The sequence below is a fragment of the Seriola aureovittata genome, chromosome 21 (genome assembly GCF_021018895.1).
Source record: "Seriola aureovittata isolate HTS-2021-v1 ecotype China chromosome 21, ASM2101889v1, whole genome shotgun sequence".
In the NCBI taxonomy this organism is placed as follows: domain Eukaryota; kingdom Metazoa; phylum Chordata; class Actinopteri; order Carangiformes; family Carangidae; genus Seriola; species Seriola aureovittata.
Window position 1 is genome coordinate 7,693,294 of NC_079384.1, and position 21,989 is coordinate 7,715,282.

At 40.3% G+C, this 21,989-nt stretch overlaps 2 protein-coding genes across 3 annotated transcripts; both read right to left on the bottom strand.

Annotated features, from left to right (window-relative positions):
• Positions 1-154: 154 nt before the first annotated feature.
• atp6v0cb (ATPase H+ transporting V0 subunit cb) lies at positions 155-8,397 on the bottom strand. The gene is made up of 3 exons (XM_056365540.1): positions 8,118-8,397; positions 2,484-2,667; positions 155-1,643 (listed from the first exon to the last, which is right to left on the bottom strand). Exons 1-3 carry the CDS (start codon positions 8,188-8,190, stop codon positions 1,439-1,441), a joined length of 462 nt encoding a protein of 153 aa, XP_056221515.1. The 5' UTR covers positions 8,191-8,397; the 3' UTR covers positions 155-1,438.
• Positions 8,398-11,659: 3,262 nt separating this feature from the next.
• tbc1d24 (TBC1 domain family, member 24) lies at positions 11,660-20,789 on the bottom strand. Of its 2 annotated transcripts, none has more exons than XM_056366721.1 (7): positions 20,646-20,789; positions 16,706-17,820; positions 15,624-15,782; positions 15,316-15,379; positions 14,508-14,603; positions 13,349-13,595; positions 11,660-12,994 (listed from the first exon to the last, which is right to left on the bottom strand). In XM_056366721.1, exons 2-7 carry the CDS (start codon positions 17,692-17,694, stop codon positions 12,840-12,842), a joined length of 1,710 nt encoding a protein of 569 aa, XP_056222696.1. In that variant the 5' UTR covers positions 17,695-17,820; positions 20,646-20,789; the 3' UTR covers positions 11,660-12,839. The 2 variants fall into 2 exon arrangements, with proteins under 2 accessions (XP_056222696.1, XP_056222697.1); XM_056366722.1 differs by lacking the exon at positions 20,646-20,789 and adding an exon at positions 20,450-20,602.
• Between the last annotated feature and the right edge of the window lie 1,200 nt (positions 20,790-21,989).

A 21,989-nucleotide genomic window follows, 5' to 3' on the forward strand; every position in this document is an offset into this window, starting at 1 on the left:
TTTTGCTCATCTGAGTTTTACAGCAATTTTACCGACGTACTTTCATTATGAATGCGCTGATAAAAAAGGTCATGCTGCTTGTACAATACTTGAGTATCACAGTGAGATATGCAGAACTAAAAACACTAAATTGTGTTTGGAAGCCAGTCAAATCTAAGTTGGAATCTTCTTTAATTCGATTGTGAAAACATTCACATCGACACATCAGGATAACTTCAATACCAGTGGTAATACAGGATTGTAGATTGGCGCTTCAGTAAATGCGTCAGCAGCAGTTCCATTTTCAGAAAACACACTCCAGATCAAATTAGACCAGTTCTTGAATGAAACTAGGCCAAACTTGCACACTAATCTCAGATTTCTGCTGCATGCTACAAACCATACCATCAAGTCTTGTTGTGATTGAAACTTTTTTTCTTCTTCTTTGGCTGGAATTATACATGAAAGTAGCTTTTTTGATCTGGATTAAATCTTCTGAAAGTAGCCTGCTCTTCAGTTTCATATCCAACAGCAACAAAACACCGAAACCCATGCAGGATTTTAATGGCTGGAATGTGAAAGAGATGAAGTACAGCCACAGATGGGGGAGGGGGTGAATAAGATGGAGAGGAGATGAATTTTGGAAATTACACTTGTGAGACCCAACATGGGGCACACACACCTTTAATGCAAACAGCAGTACTACAGGAAAAACACTGAAGTTTGAGAATGTTTCCGTAATGATTAGAATACAGCTACACACAAAACTCCCACTCCACCAGCAACATACTAAAGGCAATCTTAATTATTAAACCATGAATTACATCCAGAGGAATTCCAACCACTTATCACAATTAACCCACAGTGCATTAAATCTATCTATATAGATATTTATATGTCTGTATATATATATGTATAATATATCCTGGGGAATTAAAGACTTTTGCTGCATTAAACAGTTCAATGAACAATTTCTTATAAATAAAATCAGTGGAAAAAAATCTGAAGTCCATACACATTTCTCTTTACAAATAGATCCTCAAGATTAATGCAGAAATTGTGTCAACTCCCAGGTCGATATGGGAGGAGAAAAAGCTGTGTGGCCCTTTGGTCAGCTCTCTAAGACCAGAGGCCAAGCTGCCTCAGCTGGCCTCAAGGCCTGAAATAAGTGGAGGGAAAAAAGGAATCTTCATCATACAGTTGTTTTGAAACACACACACGCACACACAAGACAGACAAATCACTACATTGCGCATTTACAAGTTGACTATCAAATTGGGACGACTGTACACATTGTTGAGATAAGACCATATTTATGGAGCCGTTTTAATTCATTTTTTCCTCGCCTTCACTTCTTTCATCTTGTGTGGCAGAAATTTTTACAATTTTTTCCCCGTTATACACTTTTTCTCCAGCAGCAACATAAAGGACAGATCTTGTAGTGGAGATGTTTGGATGTTTATTTCGTGGAGAGAATGAGGGCAACGATGAGCCCGTAGAGACCCAAGACCTCAGCAAAAATCAAGATGAGGATCATGCCCACAAAAAGCCTTGGCTGTTGAGCTGTGCCTCTCACGCCTGCGTCGCCCACGATGCCAATTGCAAAGCCTGCTGCCAGCCCACTGAGGCCCACGCTAAGCCCAGCTCCCAGATGAAGGAAACTCCTAAAGACACACAGTCAAGTGTTAGTCAGCAGGGGGACATCGATTACTCAGTGATTAACAATTGGGTTAACAATTCAAGCAATTGAGAGAACATTTTAACTAAACATGCCAAAGTCAGAGCACCTTTGATATTTGTGGAAGTGATAAGAGCCTGTAATGCATGAATGGGGCAACTGCTTCCTCATACAAAAGAGCTGTACGGCTGTTAAAATGAGTTTGTCACATCTGTGATCAGTCTGCTGCCTGCAGCTTCATCATTGTGGCTGCTTGTTTAACCATTTCTACCTCAGTAATATTTTAAACTGATCCAACTACAAACCCATGCTCATGTTCATTATGTTAAATTAAATCCCAGTCAAATTTTAAAATAATGACCGTTATTGTATTTTTATTATGGCCCTGTGCCATATGACTGCATTGGAAGAATGAGCATGGCAAGTGTACTTCCTCAGATAGTCTAAACAGAGTTAACATGGGGACATCCCATGTGCAGTGATGTGATAAGACTGAAATTGTAGTCGTTGAGTTGTTCAGCAACCACTGGTTGCGTTCATTGAGATGAAGAAATGTGTCATCCAGTGGAATAGTTAAATAGTTTATGATTAATGGAGCTGGTGCTGGAGCTGTGGTGCTTCATCAAGGCCGTGGAAACACGGATGAAACTTTTAAGTGGGAAAAATTTTGGTTTTGGGGAATGTGTTGACAATATAGCAGCATGGCTTATGTCAAGTCGTGTCTCAGAATACACAACTTGTCTTTAGATATGTCTTGAAAATAACCTGAAATGAAATGTAGACAACACAAATGAGTAAAACTATGACTGTGGTCAACTGAACTCACTTGTAGAGGGTGACCTTCTCTGAGATGTTGTTGGCAATCAGCACTGCTACTACCAGACCGTAGATGGCTATGATACCCGCCATGACCACGGGGATGATAGACTTCATGATGAGCTCCGGCCTCATCACAGACATGGCGGCAATCCCTGTACCGCTCTTAGCTGTGCCATAGGCTGCTCCCAAGGCTGGCAGGGAAGCAAGAGAGAGAAGACAAATTTAGTTAAATAAACCACAAAGCACACTAAACTGCACACAAGGCTGTGCAGGTTACAATTGGTTAAAGAGACCAGAGGGCACAGCTGGATGATGAGGCAGAAGTGAAATAAGAGATTGAGCAACAATACAACTGAGCAATTTCTGTTCCTCTTAAAAATCCAACATGGCTCCACTTGGGGAATTTTGCTCATGTTTAAATGGAAATACCAGATCACGTTCTTTTCTACTGATGAACATACTACGCAACCAAAAAAATAAAAAAATAAATAAAAAAAATCAGCCTCGTCACAGTTTGTGTCTCTGCTTCAGCTCATGTAATTTCAGAATTGAATCTGGTGCAGGGTTGTAAATCACTCTCTGAATGAAAAGGCCTTGTTAGGCACACTGGGAACTGCTGACATCACAGGAGAGGCAGGATACCACATCTCCAGAGCCAGCATTAGTACAAAACAGATATAGGGGAAGGGACTAGCAGTACTTCAACCGACATCTGCTGTGTGCAATCTCCAGTCCTCACTAGTCTCTGGTTAGTATCACTGTAATGTGATGGGGAAGAGGGAGAACAAAAAGCTTCATCAGCATGTTGGCTCCGTCAGCCTGTGACGCTGCAGAGAAACCGTAGTGCTACGTACGTCACACACAAAACCAAGTCTGACGGCAGGAGGAGAGAAAATCAATGACCACCCTTTTCTAATATTAGAAACTATATATACCAAATATAGAACAGCAACCAGCCATCAAGAACTGGTCCTGCACAACAACACAGAATTGGACAGCTTCCAGGTGAGATGAGAGAGAATCTTTAGGGACGTCCAACAAAGCCTGTCAGAGCAGGGCAGAGCGTCAGGAACCAGAGACGGCCTGGTTAGATTTCCCCATGTCAGAGGGGTGTGTGTAAACGTGGACATGTCTATTCCCTCATCCACAGCAAAAGCAACATAAAGTGAAAGCTCGGACACCGACCACAGCATAGCATCTAATATATTTGTCTGTACATGCCAGTACATCCACTATACAGCAGTATTAAATCACATATTTATGTACAATTTATACTGGAGCAGTTGGAGTCGTTTCCCTTTTTCAGATGCTGTTTTGATGCTAAATATAGCCTTTGAACTCTCTAGGTTCTCTATTGCATTAACAAAAAGAAAAAAAAAAAAAGGTCAAATCTAGTTGTAACTGTGATTTGTGAGTTGATGTCAAACTGGCTGTTTGCCCAAAACTCTTATAAGCAATAGACAAAAAAAAAAAAAAATGTGCAGAACTGTATCCCTCCATTTATGTGCTGATCTCATCATAGCATTGGTGGATAAAGAAGGACCTTGCAGTATAGTTTTCTTGGCTCCTCATAGGCAACATACTTATGATGATTAAATCTGAAAAGTCTCTTGCGATATCATCTTGGAAGACAGCCTTGTGCATACAGCCTGAGTACCCTGCCTGTGTTTTGTCATGTCTTGGGACAATGTGTCGAACAAGCCTGAAGATAGTTCTGGTTAATTCAAGTCTAGCTAGGAGGCTTTATGGCAAATCAATCTAGAGGCAGAAAAGGAAGATGATTCAGGCCAATCTTTAGATGTGCACATGGTAGCCAGCCCCATCCCCACTGATTTATCACCAGACTGATGCCATCAGTACAAGGTTAAATCACTCCTGCCCATCTCTGAGTATAACTGGGCACTGTTTTCGCAAGCCCTGACAATCACAAAACAAACTGTCTCAACTTCCTGTCTTATTGGAAGTGCCAACCTCTTTGCTAGATGTGATGCCCTTTATGCTGCATCACATCTAGAAGGACACACAAGCTACCCAAGCAGTTCAATATAAAAACTGACCAAGATGGCAGATCCAAAAACAAACCCTCTAATTAAGCTACACAGAAAAAAAAAAAAAAAAAATTACTTTGGAAACACGTAAGCCTTCCTCTGAACAGCTGTTTCTTTTAACCATTCAGCCATCCATTCGTAATAAGTCACCATGAGTAACGTTATCCTCTGACTCCGTTTTTTCTTCGTACGCTTGGACTCACCGAGGCGTGACAGGGGAGGGTTGACAGAGAAACACTGGTATCCTCAAACACTGTCATTCTGTCCTGATGATTAAAGGTTTGATGCTGTGGCAGGGTGGCTTCTGCAGTGGTGGAGGGACAACCTCTGGGTTTTAATCCTAATCGCCTCAGCTTAGGTAAAGAGCTTTTCTTTTTTCCTCTCTGCAGAATATTTGATGTATGGGATGCCCTTGTGACGCCTTGTGATGTCAGAGCAGGTGCCTCCAGCTAGGGATGATCTTGCATGCAAAATGCCCACGCAACAGACAAGAGGTTGATCTGCCCTTTAATAGAGGGTGAATGGGGAAGCACTGGTTTTAAGGAACAAATGACAAAATCAGGAAGCTTGTAGTGGTAACACCATTTTCCAGTCTTACAAAACCACATTGGCTGGATAATGTGTACAGATATGAGGCTGCAAAAAGAAATTATGAGACATGCTGACCAATCTATTGCAACCATATCGCAAGCTGAGGGATGTCTAGAGCATGTATGCTGCCATCACCAACTACACCTCTTAACTAAAGAGGTGAGAGAAAGAAAAGGAAATGTGAATTAAAAGGTCAAGTAACTGAAAGCATTAATGAATAATGACTATTCAGAAAAATAACTTTTTTGGTGATAGATTGCTTATATATGCCAACAATGCCTGTACTGGAAGTTGGACAAGCACACTGCAGTGAAAACATGTCTAAAATTGTGGTCAACACCACAACGAGTATCAGTCAAGTCAATTACCCAGAAAATAAGTCTCCTCTATATTTTAACTGTTCTGGCAGAGAGAAGAGAAAATGTTGGCCATTAGGAAAGATATTACTGAAAGGAGTGGTGAATCAGAAGCAGCGCAGCACAGCTATCATGGGAGTGTTGGTACCTTGTGAGTGTCACCTGTTCTGAGCCAGGCATCACTTAAGACAGCCCTCAAAACTGTCACCAGATTACTAAAACAATGTAATATCACCTGACACCAGAAGATCAAAGCAACTTTACAACCTGATCCAGATGCCTGGCAAATTACTTTGAAATGAAATATTTGTTGTTGTTTTGTCATGATCAGAACAAGAAATTTGAAGCCATCCATTTAGGTGACAACTTGTGATGTGAATTTGTCGATTTCAATATTCTACAGACTGGATGTTGGATCAATGCCCCAAAACATGACAGATTGATGAACGATGACAATCTCTAATTACAGCCATAGTCCTTCAGTTTGTGTAGACAACAGTGACTGACATTAAAAAGGAACACAAGTTACAATTTCCTGTCAATGACTCCACAACACACCAAGATCCTTCAAGCTGAAGCCTGAATCATCAAAGTGTCCCTATCCATACCACCACTACCACATCCCTTCTTTGTGCCGACATGATCCCTTCCCTACTAGCTAATTCCCCAGCTGTCACTCCTTCGCCTCCACAGACTAGTACTACTGCTAGCCTCAGGGGACGCCACCACCACCACCAAGATTCCCTTGCCTATCACTACGCATTAAACCTGAGCTATGACACGCAAAGGGTTGGCTTTGGCATCCAACTGCTTCTCATTTACAGGTAAGGATGGACAGTATTAAATCATATAGTTGTATAATGGGACATTTTTCTATCATAATTGTGTAATTCCTTATTGTGATGACTAAGGTAATACCTCAAAACAGCAGTTACTAGATCAGATTTCTCCCAGAAATTACTCAAATACTTGAAATCTCCAGCTCAAAATTATTTCTGATATTTCTCATTACTAAGCAGCTCAATGTAATTTGTTAAAAGACACGCTTAAACATTCCTTTCACTTGACTATTACCTAGGTATGTGGATGTATGAATTTCTGACAATGCAAAAAGGTAGGGACATAATCCAAGATTACATTATGTCAGAAAAAGCTCTTTGTAATTAGATTTCAAGGTCTTACACTATAGCAATTCACTGAAGGTGTCCATTAATGAAAACATATTTACTGTTCACCAGCATAAATGAGCCAGTCCTGCCAAAAGGCCTCTAGCTACAGAGGTCAAGCACTCTGTAACATGGTCAATTAGTAGCTTGTCGATTTCCCACTGGAGCTGCACCCATCCCACCAGACGATCACATGTAGGCCTTCACTGTGCTGCAGTTGCAGACTATTGAAAAATTATGTAGTTCTTACCTTGCATTAACGAAAGACAAATAATAAACTACAGAAGGACCCATAAAACAAGTATGACCAATTATAAAACAAGCCAGTTTCAAAGTTCACTTTCTGTGCTACTTCTCATTTAAGATCCAAAAACCCTTGTATCACCACTGGTGTTAAACCCTTTACCTTCTGTAAAATTAACCATATTTTCTTAAAATAGAGTCAAAACTTGTTATCTTTTGCATTTACATTAATATTGTTCAAGATCAGTAGCCAATTTCAAATCAGACGTCTCATCATGTGATGATCATGTGACCTTGTGTCATTCCTTTGAGCAATAAGGAAGTTAACCAGCTGATCCTGGTTTCCAATGGTCACGTACGGTGTAAAAAGAAAGCTATTTCCGTCATAAAATGTATAAAATTAATTTGGAAGTCACACCACCGATTTGACAGATGGCACATTGTTGCAGAATAGCAAACAATTTACGCAGAAAGAAGTCAATTCAATTATTAAATGTTACTGGTTAATCATTTCTAAAATAAAGCTACACTAAATAATTTCGTATCAATCTTGTCACCCACTGCTTTAAACACCCATAAGCTTTGCATGCAGCCGTGTGGCATCTTGCAGAAAAAGGTGGGAATCATCCCATCTTATCTCCTGTTAAGTACAGCAAGCTAGCAAGCAGCTAACTGTGTGGAGAATAATGGAATACTGTTGGGCACTGTATGACTTTAAACTGTCAAACAATATGTACTTCTTAAATGATATGGTCAAATTTTCTGATCACTTCGCGTGAGATACCGTTTTGTCATTTCCATTCAGATAAAGCTCTGAGCCTTCATAACCGAGCTAAGCTAACGTCGAAGCTAACTTATGTAGTCGTCATCGGCTAGCTAGCTACCTAGTCTTGGGGAGTCTTTGCTGTCTGCCGTTGAGGCAGACAGGACAGCAGCTATGATGATATTAACCGACCATTGTTAATTAAACCTTGGCATATTACTAATAAACTGCTGTCACTGGCTTCACCAGCTACGTCTAAATAAATTACAGCTCAATATTAGCATTGCGACGTTAACCTTAGCAGTGCTAGCAGATGGCTTTCAGTTTCAAGGGACGCACCATTGGTTGACAGTTCAAAGCACCCTGTTGAGAATAATATAAATGCAAAAGAGGTTAGCAGCAAATGCACACAGTGATATTTTGAAACTAACAAACAGTTTCAACATGAAAGGCAATCAATCATTTGATAATTACCGCTGAACACCATAGCCGCAGAGGCACCCATCACTGCGAAGAACGGAGAGTATTCGGGGCTTTCGGCCGACATTCTTCCTCACACAGTATAAAAATAAACTAAATATACAAAATTAATCAGCAATGACGGATCAAAAATCGCACTTCGCGAAATCTATCGAAGGCCACAGTCTTGAAATGCGAAACTGAGTACACCAGGAACAGTCTGACCACCTAACTAGCAATGTAAACGGGATAGTCACGACTCTTCTGATAAATACCCGGCGCAGCAGCACAAAATGGCGAAGCGGAAAATATCACCTGACTGGTCGTACGGATAAAACCTATCATCGACTGGGTGTGTGTGTGTGTAAGGGGACGCACTAAAACAAAGTTCGTTAATGATATACTATGCCACGCAACACATCTACGAAACAAAAATGGTGGAATTTAAATGATAAATGACTTACTCTGGACAGAGAAAGTGGTTTTTATTTTTGTTTATTTTATTTTTTTTTTGAAGGTCACCCCTATCGGCCATCACTTTGGTGTGCCCCGCTGCAGGCTTTCCCTTTGATAGCTACGCATTCACCCTTCAGAGGCAGGAGGATGAAATGATGGGGATAAGCAGGAGGGTGTGGAGACAGTGCTAATCTAAAGAAAATTTGTGTTATTTTAGCTACCAAGAAAAGAAAACCAAGACAATACACTATTTCTTTAAAATGTCTAAATACATTATATTAAAATTCAGACTACATGTAATCTAAATATCATACTCCAAGAAAACCCCACAGCTGATTAAAGTGACCTCCTCAAATAATGTTGCATATTATTCTCAAACACATTTCTACATTTTGCACTAGGACTCTACCATGCAGCAGAGGGTGATTTACATTCAGCTGTGATATCTAGCAGTGTGGAGCCTGAGAGTGAGAGAATTTGAGGCTGAGTGTATATGGTTGAGTGTGTATGTGGTGGGGGTAGGGAACCAAGAATCCCCCATTCCACTGTACAGCTCCCAGCAAGTGCGCAGGGTCATAGATCCAGAAAGAGGAGGGGGTCGAGAGAGCTAGGACACCATGGGAGGGAAGAAGTGCATGTGTGAGTCAGAAGAGAGAGAGCCTGTGCAGTCCCCATGCCTCCTCCTCCTCTTCCTCCTCCATCTATCCCTCCATCCTGCTCTCTCTGCATTGCCTAGTTTAGTCAGCACCAGAGAAGGACCCCTCCCCCCGTATGACTGTAAAGCCTCTTGACTCATGATGCAATTTCTATACCAACATCTCAGGCCTCCTTCCTTTAAAACACTTTACTCGGCCAACATCTTGCTCTGGCTGCCAAATGCATGATTGCATATTGCAACAAGAATAGATCATTTTGATGCAGACTGTGCATGTGTGAGTGTGTGTGTGTGTGTGTGTGTGTGTGTGTGCGTGCGTGCACTGATGCATTGATAACAAAAAGGTCACAAATGAACTGAGATGATTTCACTGCATTTCCTCTTTCTTTTCTGAGTGAACACATATTGATCCAGGACTCTTTTAGGAGGATATGGATGTAGCCTTTTCTGATGATGTTGGATAATGATTTTCCTATCTGGGATATATGCTCAGCAGACATATGCAACCAGCTCATTTTTACAACATGCAGCAATATGATAGCCTATGTGCCTTCACATTGTTGTTTCCTGTTTGTTTTGGGTGGATGGATACAATGATTAGGTGGATGCTCTTGCACTTGAGTGGCTTTAATCAGTGAGTTGTGGGAACAAGTTGAGAACAAGCCATATTCTGATGGCTGGTCTTTAAGGAGCATGATTTAATCAATATACTACTGAAGATGCACTATAAAGCAGCCATTGTTAATGAACAGTATAATGTAAATCCAGACAAACAGTATATCATAGTTATCTACATAAGTGATCAACATCTAGCTCTTAATCTTTCAGTGGTTCTGCTACTGTGATATGATCTGACCAGGATACAGTTCTACAGAGAGCTCCACTCTGACCAGAGCTAAATTAAGGAAGTCACTGAGCTAAGCTACTCTCAGATTTGGCATTTTTCCCTTAAGGTCTGATTTCAGCATGTGACCAAAAACATAACTCCATCTTTCATTCTTACTGCATTGATAAACTTATATTAGTCAATATAAAATATTAGTCATTAAAAAGGCTTATGATGTGGAAATGGAAAAGCTTGAATCCTATATTAATAATACAGATTTGCTTGGCAATAGCCTGAAAAAAACAATGACAATTATCAGTCATTCAGAAGGACATATATACGATCCATAAGGCTGATTTGTGAAGTGTACTCAGTAACACTGGATAGGTACTGGAAATAGAGACCCTTCCGTGTCTCAATAACCTCGGAGAAATATTCAGTCTGTAAATCAAAACAATATTTGTCGGGACCTCCTTAGTCTACGTCTTAATCCTGTCCACAGCCCCTTTTTGTCTGGGGGGTGGGGGCTGGTCAAGGAGAGACCCATCTCAGTGTAGGGTTAAACACTTAAGCATCTTACTCCTTGAGGCTGGAAAGCATGGTTTTCAGGAGATACGCCACACCAACACCCAAACGAGCAGCTAAATATAGACGTGCATGTGCGATTAGCAGAGTGTGAATCCTGAATGAACAGCACAGCCTTGGCAAGACGGAGTCAATGCCACTTACTGTAAAGAAGGAATTACTCCACCACTTTGCTGCCTAAGGTACATTTCTTCAGATGCATTAGGGCTGAGCCACACCCACTGCAAATGAATTGGTTTTACATTTTATAGAGTCAATATATTGACATTGATTGACATGGAATTCACTTTGACTGACATGTTGAGCAACACACCAAACCAAATAGTCAGAGGATATCAGTTTTAACTGTCACTTACCAAATTTGTAGAATTTATATCAAATAGTGTTATCACTTTAATGACTTTAATGAACTGAAGTCTGTAATACAGCTGGCTATTAGAAGTAGACGTCTTTTAAAGATATATTTGTAAGTATATCTGACTCATTTCTGCTACATATTTTCCAGTCATGCAGCTCACTGTCAGCTTCCACAAAGTAGAGACATCCAAACAAAAATAGTCAGTGTCTATTCAAGAAGTGTGTATGAGTAATTAGGAGTCACCTTGTGTTTTTAACCCAGACCTACCTGCTGGGGAGATGACATTAGTGACATTATCATTTTATGTATCTTCTCTGACTGATGTTAAATGTAAACTGTTTGAATGTTTTTAGTCCTAGAGAGGTGCACAGAAGGCTGGAAATCATGACATCATTTTTACTATACCAATAAAAATAAAATAGTAATTTCTTTATGATGTAAAATGACCAATAATTTTGAGAAAAAAAAAAAAAACAACAACAACAACATACCAGCTGTAACTACTCGGAGAAGATGGGGATAAGGGGGATAGATTCCTGGTCAGCTGACTTAAAAAGGCATCTGGCACACCTCTGCAACAGTCTGAAGAAATGTAGCCCACTCTTTGCACGGACAGAGATGTGATAGATGTGGAAGACCAAAAACAGTAAGACAATAAAACAGAGACAGAGTCACTCTACTGAAAGCATATTGCTGTATTTTCACAGGTAGAATACATTTGTAGTTACTCAGTTGATGTTTCACTGGAGGACATATTTGACCATACAGATACAAATAGGTTATATAACCCCAACAACACTTTGCCAACAGGGCACAATTTTGGACTTCTTTCATTACTATTTTCACAGGAGAAAGGACGGAAGTTACAGGAAAATGGTCAAAAGAAGAGAAGGATGAACAAACTGCATTAATCTCCATTACTTGTAAACCAAAAACACATTTTGAGATTTTGCTTAGAAAAAAAAAAAAAAAAAAAAAAGTTTGTACTGTTATTCACATGAATATTCATTTACTATACAGGAAACACTGCCACTCATTCAAAAGAAAGCTTTGACATATGGTGCAAAATGGCAACACTCAAATTCACCACCGATATTAACAAACATGTACCACATTAATTAATTCAGCAGATCTCCCACATATATACAATAAATCAAAAAATGTGGGGAAGTGCAACAGGACTTGGCCAAACATCTAGCTAGCCTGGTACAAACTGTAATACATCTTAGCGCTGTTCTTTCAACATTTAAAAACACTTATCACCAAGAAGACTTGACTTCACACATTTCATCGTAAACCTGGTAAATGATAGATTTTTAAGGAATGCAGAGATAGCTGTGCAGTAAATTTGGCAGAGTGAGCTAAACCAGAAAACAAAGTACTGAATTTACATTCAGAAATTTAAATATTGTAGCTCAGCATGAACATGAATACATCACAGCTGACATAAAATGGCCGATGAATCTTGTATCGGCTTTATCTAGAATTGATCCTGAACATTTCCTTCATTTGACCACATACTTGAACACAATTAGAGCATCATAATACAAATCTGAAAATACAAAAATAAACAAAAAAACAAACAAAAATATGACATTTTTGTTCATATGTTGAAATTTGGATTGCAGTAATAAATAAAAAATAGTTAATCATATATGAATTTGTAGGACGGATGTAGTTCTGTTTGCATATCTGTGTTTTCCACATCAAACACTTTGCTGGACTTTTTGATCATGACTTTCTGCTTTAATATGTTTAAGTGTTAAAATTAGTGTTCATCAATATGCACCTATGTGTCCATGACTGTATGATGTGTTGAGCTACATGGATGTGTAGTGTGTGTTCATGTGTGCAGCATTACGAGGCCATGGTATCCTGGAAACCCCATACTTCCAGCAGTGAAACCTGGAAGCTCTCTGCACACAGGGGCGGGTTGTCAAAGGTGGTGCACCTGCCAGTGCGACCATGATTCAGTTCTGAGTCAATGTAAAGAGCGTTACCTTCACCTCCCCCTGATCAAACACAAGAGCACAGGGTTTGTATAAATTATAAGCAACTGAGAACAAACACTGCATTTGTGCAAATGATTCTTACTTATCATCACAATCATGTTCATTTTTTACATCAACACTGAAGTGTTAAATGTAGTGGAAGGCTAATGATAAAATCCCACATTTGATGAGTTTTCATGTTTTAGCTGACAGTGGAAAAATCCCCCATCACCTCCACACTACATTCTGCTAGTTAACTGTGGCAAAAAGGAAGAAAGAAAGAAAGAGAGAGAGAAAAAAAAAAAAACACTACCCAAAAAAAGGGACCAGAAATGCAAAATAGACAACAATAACATGTTGTAATAATTCACTCACCCACTATGATGGAGTCAAAGTTTCCAGCCATGAACATGGAAGTATTCTTGGAGTTAAGGTTGAAGTGGCGAGCGGAGAGGAAGGGCGACAGATCTCCAGCAGATTTCTCTGGCTGCTGTAAACTATTGCTGTCTGAGTTCTGGCCCTCAGAGGAGGCAGTGTCCTCTTGACCATGGGTCTTGATGGAGGAGGCTAGCTCAGGGTGGCGGATCACCACCCACTCATAGCGCTCCATCTCTGGCTTAAGCTAACAAGGGAAAACAAATCAGTGACTGCTAATGTGAGGCAGTTATCATCAATTAGACACCGGGGCATTACACATTACATAAAATAGTATTGCAAATGTATTCACATAAAAAGGCATTCTTATTCTTATTTTCTTAACAGTATATAGGTGACAAGATATGCATCTTAAATTCAAACCAACTCCTAACATAAACAGACAGAGATGCTTCATGTGAGGACCTGGCTACTTAATGCAAAGTGTATATGCCATTAATTCCCTTCTCTCCCTCTCCAACCCTCGGCTGCAAATCTGATAGACATCAGTCCCTGTTGGCTCGTCTCTTATGTGTGTCAGGTGTGGTGTCAGATGAGGGCCTGGTCAGATACGACTGGATCAAGTTACAGGAGTTTCCAATCTGTGTGTGTTTAAGTATTAGTGTGTGAGATGACGGTGTTTTCTGCTGTGCCGGCTCAGACAGTCCACAGCTGTGCATCAACACAGAAAGCCAATTAAATAATTCATACAGAAGGCATTAGAGACCCAGTCTGCTTCGCTATTTCTAGCCCAGGTGTTATTAAAGCTAAAGCTCAATGCTGCAACATCACAAGCAAATTAAACATGATCCGTGGTTGTTTTTTGCTGATGAAGACAAAGCAATGTCTGTATGGAGAATTCTGACCTACAAGGCAGGCTGTTCAAATGGGATCCCTGGACACCAATTGAGGCCAGGGACACTGACATTAAGAAGATATGAAACCACAGTGGATGGTACCCTCTTGTGGTTATAGTGAGGTACTACTCAATAAAAAAAAAAAAAAAAATCCTTCCATTTGATTCCTAAAAAGCACACAAAAAAAACAAACAAAAAAAAAAACAGAAAGACGTTTCTTGCTGACAAGACGCTTGTAAGTGCAGATACTAATATAAACTCACCCTGAAGACGAAGCACTCCCCTGTGCCAAAAAAACTTAATTTGTTGCCTCCTCTCTTCCGCTCCTCCCAATCTGTGGACAGGAAGGCTCCACATACCTGAAGGAAAAAAGAATCTGTTTAATTTGCTCATATGCATTAGTTTTATCCTCTAAAGTACTTCATACTTGTAGAAGATTGATATTTGTAAACCTGTATAATAGTGACCTTTGACACCAGTTCACAATAATAAAAACCTGAGTGTATTTTGAAAAGCAGAAAGCTAAGCTAAGCTGAGGAGCTTTCTCGTTATTGAAAGAAAAAACGCAGTAAATAAAACCAGGTGCATGTACACAAGTTTTTCTAGGGAGGCTTTTTGCAACATGACTTCAGTCAACAAGAACCATTTACTAACATTTACTGATAAACAAAAGTGTCCGAAACAGGAAGTTAGACGGGAACTGTCTATCAGAGTGCTACCAGTACTGTTTTGTTTTGACTGCAGTTCAGCCCACTTTGTACCTTAAATATCCAAGGCTGAGGACATACATACACACCCGTCACCTCCTATTTCACACTATATCTAGCCATGTATTTAGCTAAAAAACCCTGAATATGACAATGGCTCACTGATCTGAGCTGCATCATTTTAAACAAAAATATCTGTTATGACATCAGGGTGTTATCATATCCCATGTATTTTTATTCATAATAATGTGCATCCTTGATTCACTCAGACAACAGCTTCATAAACTTCAGTTTGACATGTAAAAATCACTGGGAGAATCATGACAGAGTTTTTCCTGTCTGTCTGTGTGTGTTAGTTACTTACATCGCCATCTGTGGTCCGGATGAGGAGCAGAGTGGGTTCGTAGCCTTCACAATGTGAGTAGAATCTGGAGGAAAATGTGGAAGTTTAATTCATTCCAACTGGCTGAATTAACACCTGAATCTAAAACATAAAACATATCTATTGGATCATTAGCAACAGCCCTGTACTGTCAGATTACTAGACACACTAAAGTAAAATGAGACGGTGGCTAAATACAAAACAAGTCTACAACTTTTTTTTTTTTTTTTGCCTTTTTGCTCTGAATTTGTCTTTTGGTTTACAGCTTTGCTTTTGTGTTTACAGTGTACCTGTTCAGGCTGCAACCATGGGTGGAAGTGGTGAAGAGTAGTTGTGGTTGGCACAGGGCAAAGCGCTCAGGTATCCACGACCAGATGTCCCGCATCTCCTTGGCGCTGACAATCTCAGAGGAGAAGGTGTCAGGGTTCAGTGCCAGCTGCACGTTGCGCCTGGGGACATCCCAAGCATACAGACACAGGCAGAGACGAGAGGTACAGAATGAGAAGCAGATCACACAGTTGTTGATGCATAAACCTTAAAAAAATTATGTTTTTTTTTTTATTGTAGTGGCACTGCCAACTCATTTGATATATTACCAGGGTGTAGGAAAACCAAAGTGCAATTTTAACACCACATGTAACACCATATCTATTCTGAGTGTAAATGACAAAATTAGAAAGAGATCTGCAGAGTAGCATAGAGAGGAGAACCCACCTAGGACTGTAAAAGAACCAATGTAGTGAACACAGGAGTGGAGTGCAGATGAGACAGAAGATGGTGGATGGAAAAGTGTGGCACAAACCAGACAAAAAGGAAACAAGAAGATGGTGTGAGACAAGGATGCAAGAGCAACTTAAACCAATCCCCAGAGCATGCCAGAGTGAAAAGCTTAAAAGAACACAACATTATTGCCAATGAAGCAAAGGAAATTGCTTAAACATTTCATCTATTGTAACCTATTACTTTTGCTGTGGTGTATATTTGTAATAAACTGTACAAAATACGTCTGGTCCTGTACTATTTTAACATTGCATTCCTCTCATTCTGTGCATACCGCAGTGATTTAATTCCCAGTCCAGGAACTGTGTCTTACATTTAATCAAGTTCAAGAATGTCCATTTCACCAGAGTGATAGATATATGGGCCGATAAACTAAATTTCATTTTGAATCATAAGGGTACTTTTACGATGTCTATAATTCTTACATGTGTAAGTGAGCATGACACAGTACACAAGTAATTGATTCAATGTCCTCACTGATGCCAGATATGTAATAGCATTGCCAAGAAAGCCCACTCGATGCTTCCTGGTTTCTAAAGAAAATTCAAATAAACATAAAAACTACATAAAAAAGTCATATTATTGACTGTACCGCTTCTGTTTGACAGTGATTCCCTTCTGCTGCAAGGACTTTTCATTTGTGAGCTGCAGCAGAGTGATCTCCTTACGGCTAAACAGACGGATGGAAAAGGCCTTCTCTAGCAGCTTGTCGGGTGTGACGGTGGAGGCAATGCCCTTGATGAAAGCCTGAATGTCTGCCCTGACTTTGCCAGAATCCTGTTGCTGCTGGTTGCCCTGGCCCCCCTGTGCTCCTGCTTTATGCTTGCGATAGAACTTGAGCAACGCTATAGCCACACGATAGAGAATCTTGTAGCCCTCCACTAGGTAGACATCCAGGACCCTGACCACATGGCTGAAAGGCAGGTCACCAAGCACCCAGCGTTGCCAGTCTGAGTAGACTTCTAGCACATCCTGGGCTGTGGCTACAATCAATTTGTGGGCAGCTGTGCAGTACTTGTTGGCCAGGTCACCAAAAGTCATGCAGCCAGACTCATAGGCAAGGAAAGTCTGGTCCAGCAGTCGCTTGCCTGGCTCGTTGCAGGCCAGCATTCGGCTGACGTGCTCAAAACACTGAGCTTCATCTGTGCTGAAGTGCAGGAGCAAAGAAGTAACAGCCGGAAGTGATGGACAGTGGGAGATATCTGGAAACTGTCCAGCCAGGCAGTTGATAATCTGATGGGCTGAGGCTACCGCCTCTGCCTTCAGACAGTACCGCGGCACAGGACTTCCATCCACAAACTCTGGCAGTGGGATGTGAGAGGAGGGCTTCTTAGTGGCTGCATTTCCCATAATGTCACGATATACTTCTGCATCTGGTGTAACTGTACGACAGGGAATGGCTTTGATGAGCTGCTGGTAGACTTGTGCCCGTAGTTTGTGGTTTTTGGCCCAGTAACCCTGCCGAGCCATCTGTTTGAACTCTTTCAGGTCTTTACAGTCAACCTTGGTGGGCCCGCTGCTCTTGGCCAGATCCCCCATCTGGTTCCAGTCCACAAAGCTGCCATAGTCTTCTTCGGCCATGGTGCTGGAAACTTGTTGGACTGCCTGAGTGGGAAGAGAGGAGGGACGCTGTGGGGTTTTTACAAACCGTCTGTCCCCGACACAGCAGATAACTGGCCTATTGTTCTTAACTGCCCATACTGGTTACTGAAAAACATAAATGACAAAACAACAAAATGAGTGTGTATCATCAGGAAGACAAAAGAAAATCATTGCAAAATTGTTTCTGAGTCATATTAAAATCATTTGTCAGCAGCACCAGAGCATAATCAAACTTCCACTTTCCACCAGTTTTATATTTTCATACTAATACATAGTTGGCTATTTGCTAGACTAAGTATATCAACAGTTTAAGGATAATGCAAAGACTTGGGAAGACATTTCTTATACATCCGTTTCCATAAGTATTGATTTGCACAGAAGTTAAGACAAATGCATTACAGAATGGCGACAGTAAATCTGTACTGTAAAACAACATGAGCTAATTTCACTAATCAGATTTATGCTGTGGTAAATATCTTTAGAGGGGAAAAAAGCATGTACATCATGAATCCGATACATCTGATCACAAACCCATTGCTTGAACGGAATGCAAAGCTATCTTAGTGATGCCATATGACAGCCATAAAAAGACAATGACCTCTGATGTACAAATATATCTCGGACAGATTTAATTGGCCAAGAAAAGTGTGACATTAAAACTGTTGAACTGGAAGCTGTAGTAGTGAGGGAAATAATTACTTTTTTGGAATTACAACTGTAAAGGTTAACAAGCAGTATAATTTAAAAACCAGCTACCAGCACATAATTTCCTGCAAATGCTGACCACAAGATACATGGGGAAGCATGTCCAAAGATCATTTGCAATATACTGAGAATAGTTGTTGCACAATCATCAAATCATGTCACACTGTGTTTCAGCAAGTCACAAGGAGATACATGTCCAAAGTTCACTTGCAATATACTGAAAATGACATTCATAAAAGGCTCAGATCATGTAACACTGCCTCCCAACAAGTCACATGGAAGACTGCATGTAAAACTGGAAGCATTTATGGTGGCTCTATAGGGAGATTAACCGTTTTACTTAAAGGGCATGTTTACATAAATGTTCATTTTACCTATGACATTGCATGTAACTGACGTAAGGCAGACTTGAATTCAGACCCAACAAAAGAAATCTATCTGGCCAAAGACCACCTTGAAATGTCAGAATATTAAATTAATTCTCCAAATCCGTCAATATAAGTTCTCTGCACAGATGAACAAAAGGTCCACTAAACCAAAGCCATGATACCCACGATCCTCCGATATACTCAAACCATCATGTATACATGGAAATGATTTAGCATTCAGGCTAAAGTAACTTAAAATGCTGCTGACCAAGGTGCCAAACCCAACTAACACAGCTGTCATTTAGCTGAACGGGTCAGCCCTTAAATCTTAGTGTGCGATAATTAAAGCTGGGTCCACTTATGACAACTTAACTTTATATACTATCAGGAATGCTCCACAGATCTCTATGAATAGCCACATCCTAACAGCAGTGCATCCTAGTAGCATCCTACCAACATGGCTCCTCTAATGTTACACTGTAATGTTAGGTACCCATTTTGTCTTGAAAAGACCTTAGCCTACTTAACTTACATAATGCATATGTGTTTAGGTCACCACTACAGGCTACTGTCTGAATCGTGGCCCACACAACCAGAGTTTTGTTCATCGTTTTTTTTTTTTTTTTTTTTTTTTTTTTTTAAGAGGTAAAATCCAAAATTGTCACCCATTCCGGACAGAATGAGACAAGGCCTTTACTAGGTGTTCAACCTTACTGTATGTATATACTTATCGTCCTCATTCACGTGGTTCCTACATATGTCCCTTTTCATAATCACATCCTAATTCTTTTGGGTTGGTTTCAGTGGATATTATTAATGCATTTACCATAACATGACCGAATAATATGATTGCCACTTTGGCCATATTACTTTAAGCTCAACTACAATATATATGAGAATGAGTTCATGCATTTAGTGCAATACCTTTAAAAATCTACATTCTGCAATCGTTTGCTGTAAGTTACTTATTCTAAAATGATTAACCTATTACTGATTACATTTTAACATGTAAAAATACTGGACGGGAAAGGAAGCTGACTACTAGCCATTAAACTGCATCTCTGCAAAACTGGACAGGGTTGGGTAACGTTACTGTAGGTGAATCAAAGATTGCAATTTTTTCTTGGAGACTGAGCAGATGCAGATACAAAGACATAAGCACAGACAAAGCTAACGTTACAGTGTCTGCTACCTTGTCGCTCAGTTAACATTACAGTATGTGCGGGTACAGCTGTGTCAACACACACCGAAATGACAGCTTCAAATGCACGCAGAGCTGCCGAAACTATGCGTTCAGTCGAATAACATATTAACGTCAGCTAGCCAGCTGAGGTGGTAGCAGCTAACATGTTAAAGAAAGGCAATGCACACGGGTCACAGAGTCTTTAACATTACCGCCGGAGTAAATCTGATACACCCTTTTCCATTCACACTTGCCAAGTTAGCATTGCTAGCATTAGCTACCAGCAAGCTGTTCCTGACAGTGCATGTCAGACTCAGCAGCTAACGAAACCTTAACCTGAGCACAAAACTAGCTGCCCGACATAAGATAACACGCAAGACAGACACGAAGCCATGCAAAATATAGAGCAACACCAAAACAACCCGGTAAAAATATTCAGGCTAACGTTGCTGCAGCAGCTAGCATGAATGTTACCAACCACAAATTAATTTTGTCCGCTAGCTGTCTTGGGAGTTTGTTGATGTGAAGAGATTTCAGCTTGAATTTGTGGAAAAGCGCTGCATTTCAAACACAATGCCGGCGACAGGAATAAGAATTACCCCTACAGCACAAGACCGAAGACTGGTAAGCAAATGATAAATAACTGTCAACAAATATACGGATAATATTCGTACCTGGAATTGAGATGTCTTGAGACGTGAAGCAGCATTCATATTAAGTTGCCTCGGGCATGCGCAGTGCCTTCAACCCCGGTCACGGTCTGCGTGCTGCTGCTGGAGCTGCAGAGGGGCTCAGGTGGGCTGGTTAAATACACACAGGTTACAACCTCTACTCTGCACGCTCTGGTTAATTCACAAAAGTGGAGGAACTTACTGTCTCTTCGGAAAGCAGTGTCAGTACTTAAAGACAGTCAGTGAAGATAACCAACTACATTATAGGCTAATACACAAAGTCATGATGTGTTTTACAACATCAGCTACCTATTCAAATGTCCATACTGAATAATTAGGAATAGCACGAGATATTAAAACCACCAGAAGTATTCTAATGTCCTATGGTGCACCAAAGAGTAACACCAAAGAATAAGCAAATATTACCCTATTCCTTTTATGGCTTACTTGTAGAAGTCAGTGACCATGGAGAGGTTGCATGGCAGATCACAGTAGCTTATCTGATCCGCCTTGTTTACTTGCAGACTTGCTCTGTTAAATGAGCGATGGCAATGGGACAGGACAGGAAGATCCATAGCAAAGGACAACAAACCATGTCTTTGTCCAGTGCTCAAAGCAACAGCCAAAAGTCAACTGCCCAACACATGACAGTTATTACTGATAATTAAATTGCTTTCGAGAACAACTCAGGGTAAAATGTTGTTTGGCCTTGTCTTTTCCTCTTAAATGTGGCTGATGTTTTTAGGTCCTCTTTTAGCATGACCTTCTCGGTGCTGCAGTAGCAGTGAAAAAGCAAAATTAGTGATGTCAGAAATTGTTCAGTTGTGCTATCTGAATGTTTAACCGTTTCTGTAAAAATATTTAATTGTATGTAACAGTTTGTCTATTCTTCTATTCTTCTATAATCTCTCTGTAATCCCAAACCAAACCAAACCACTTTTACTACACTTAAGGATCCATCTACTGTAAGGTTGTACACTAACACAGGCTGTATGCAAATGTGTGAGCAGAGGGAGTTTTCCACCCAAAATACTACAAGACAAATCCATACACATCTCAGCATCTTACATACCTTCAGACAATATGAATGTTCTGTGTGCTAATGAATGTGTTTAGTTTCATTTGAAGCTGAGTTCCACACGTGACGTCCACAACCTATGACTAGTTTACTTTAAACAGCTTCTGCTGATCAATTTGGAACAGAAGTGTGTGGGAAAGAAGAGCGCAGCTGTGTCACATGAGGTAGGCAGAGCATCCTAATCCTGTAGGAACACCATATCATTATGATGATTTCATATTTCATTTGTTTTGTGCATGTTAGCATGTATTTGTGTTTGAGTGTGATTA

Excerpts from the sequence above, each read along its gene's own strand:
- atp6v0cb (XM_056365540.1), bottom strand. The coding sequence starts at position 8,190 with ATGTCGGCCGAAAGCCCCGAATACTCTCCGTTCTTCGCAGTGATGGGT. Across the intron at positions 2,668-8,117 it reads TGCGGCTATGGTGTTCAGCG|CCTTGGGAGCAGCCTATGGC; the intron begins GTAATTATCAAA and ends CTTCCCTGCCAG. Across the intron at positions 1,644-2,483 it reads GAGAAGGTCACCCTCTACAA|GAGTTTCCTTCATCTGGGAG; the intron begins GTGAGTTCAGTT and ends GTGTGTCTTTAG.
- tbc1d24 (XM_056366721.1), bottom strand. The coding sequence starts at position 17,694 with ATGGCCGAAGAAGACTATGGCAGCTTTGTGGACTGGAACCAGATGGGG. Across the intron at positions 13,596-14,507 it reads GGGAGTGCTTCGTCTTCAGG|CTTAAGCCAGAGATGGAGCG; the intron begins GTGAGTTTATAT and ends TTCCCTTGTTAG. Across the intron at positions 12,995-13,348 it reads CTTTGACTCCATCATAGTGG|GGGGAGGTGAAGGTAACGCT; the intron begins GTGAGTGAATTA and ends GTGTTTGATCAG.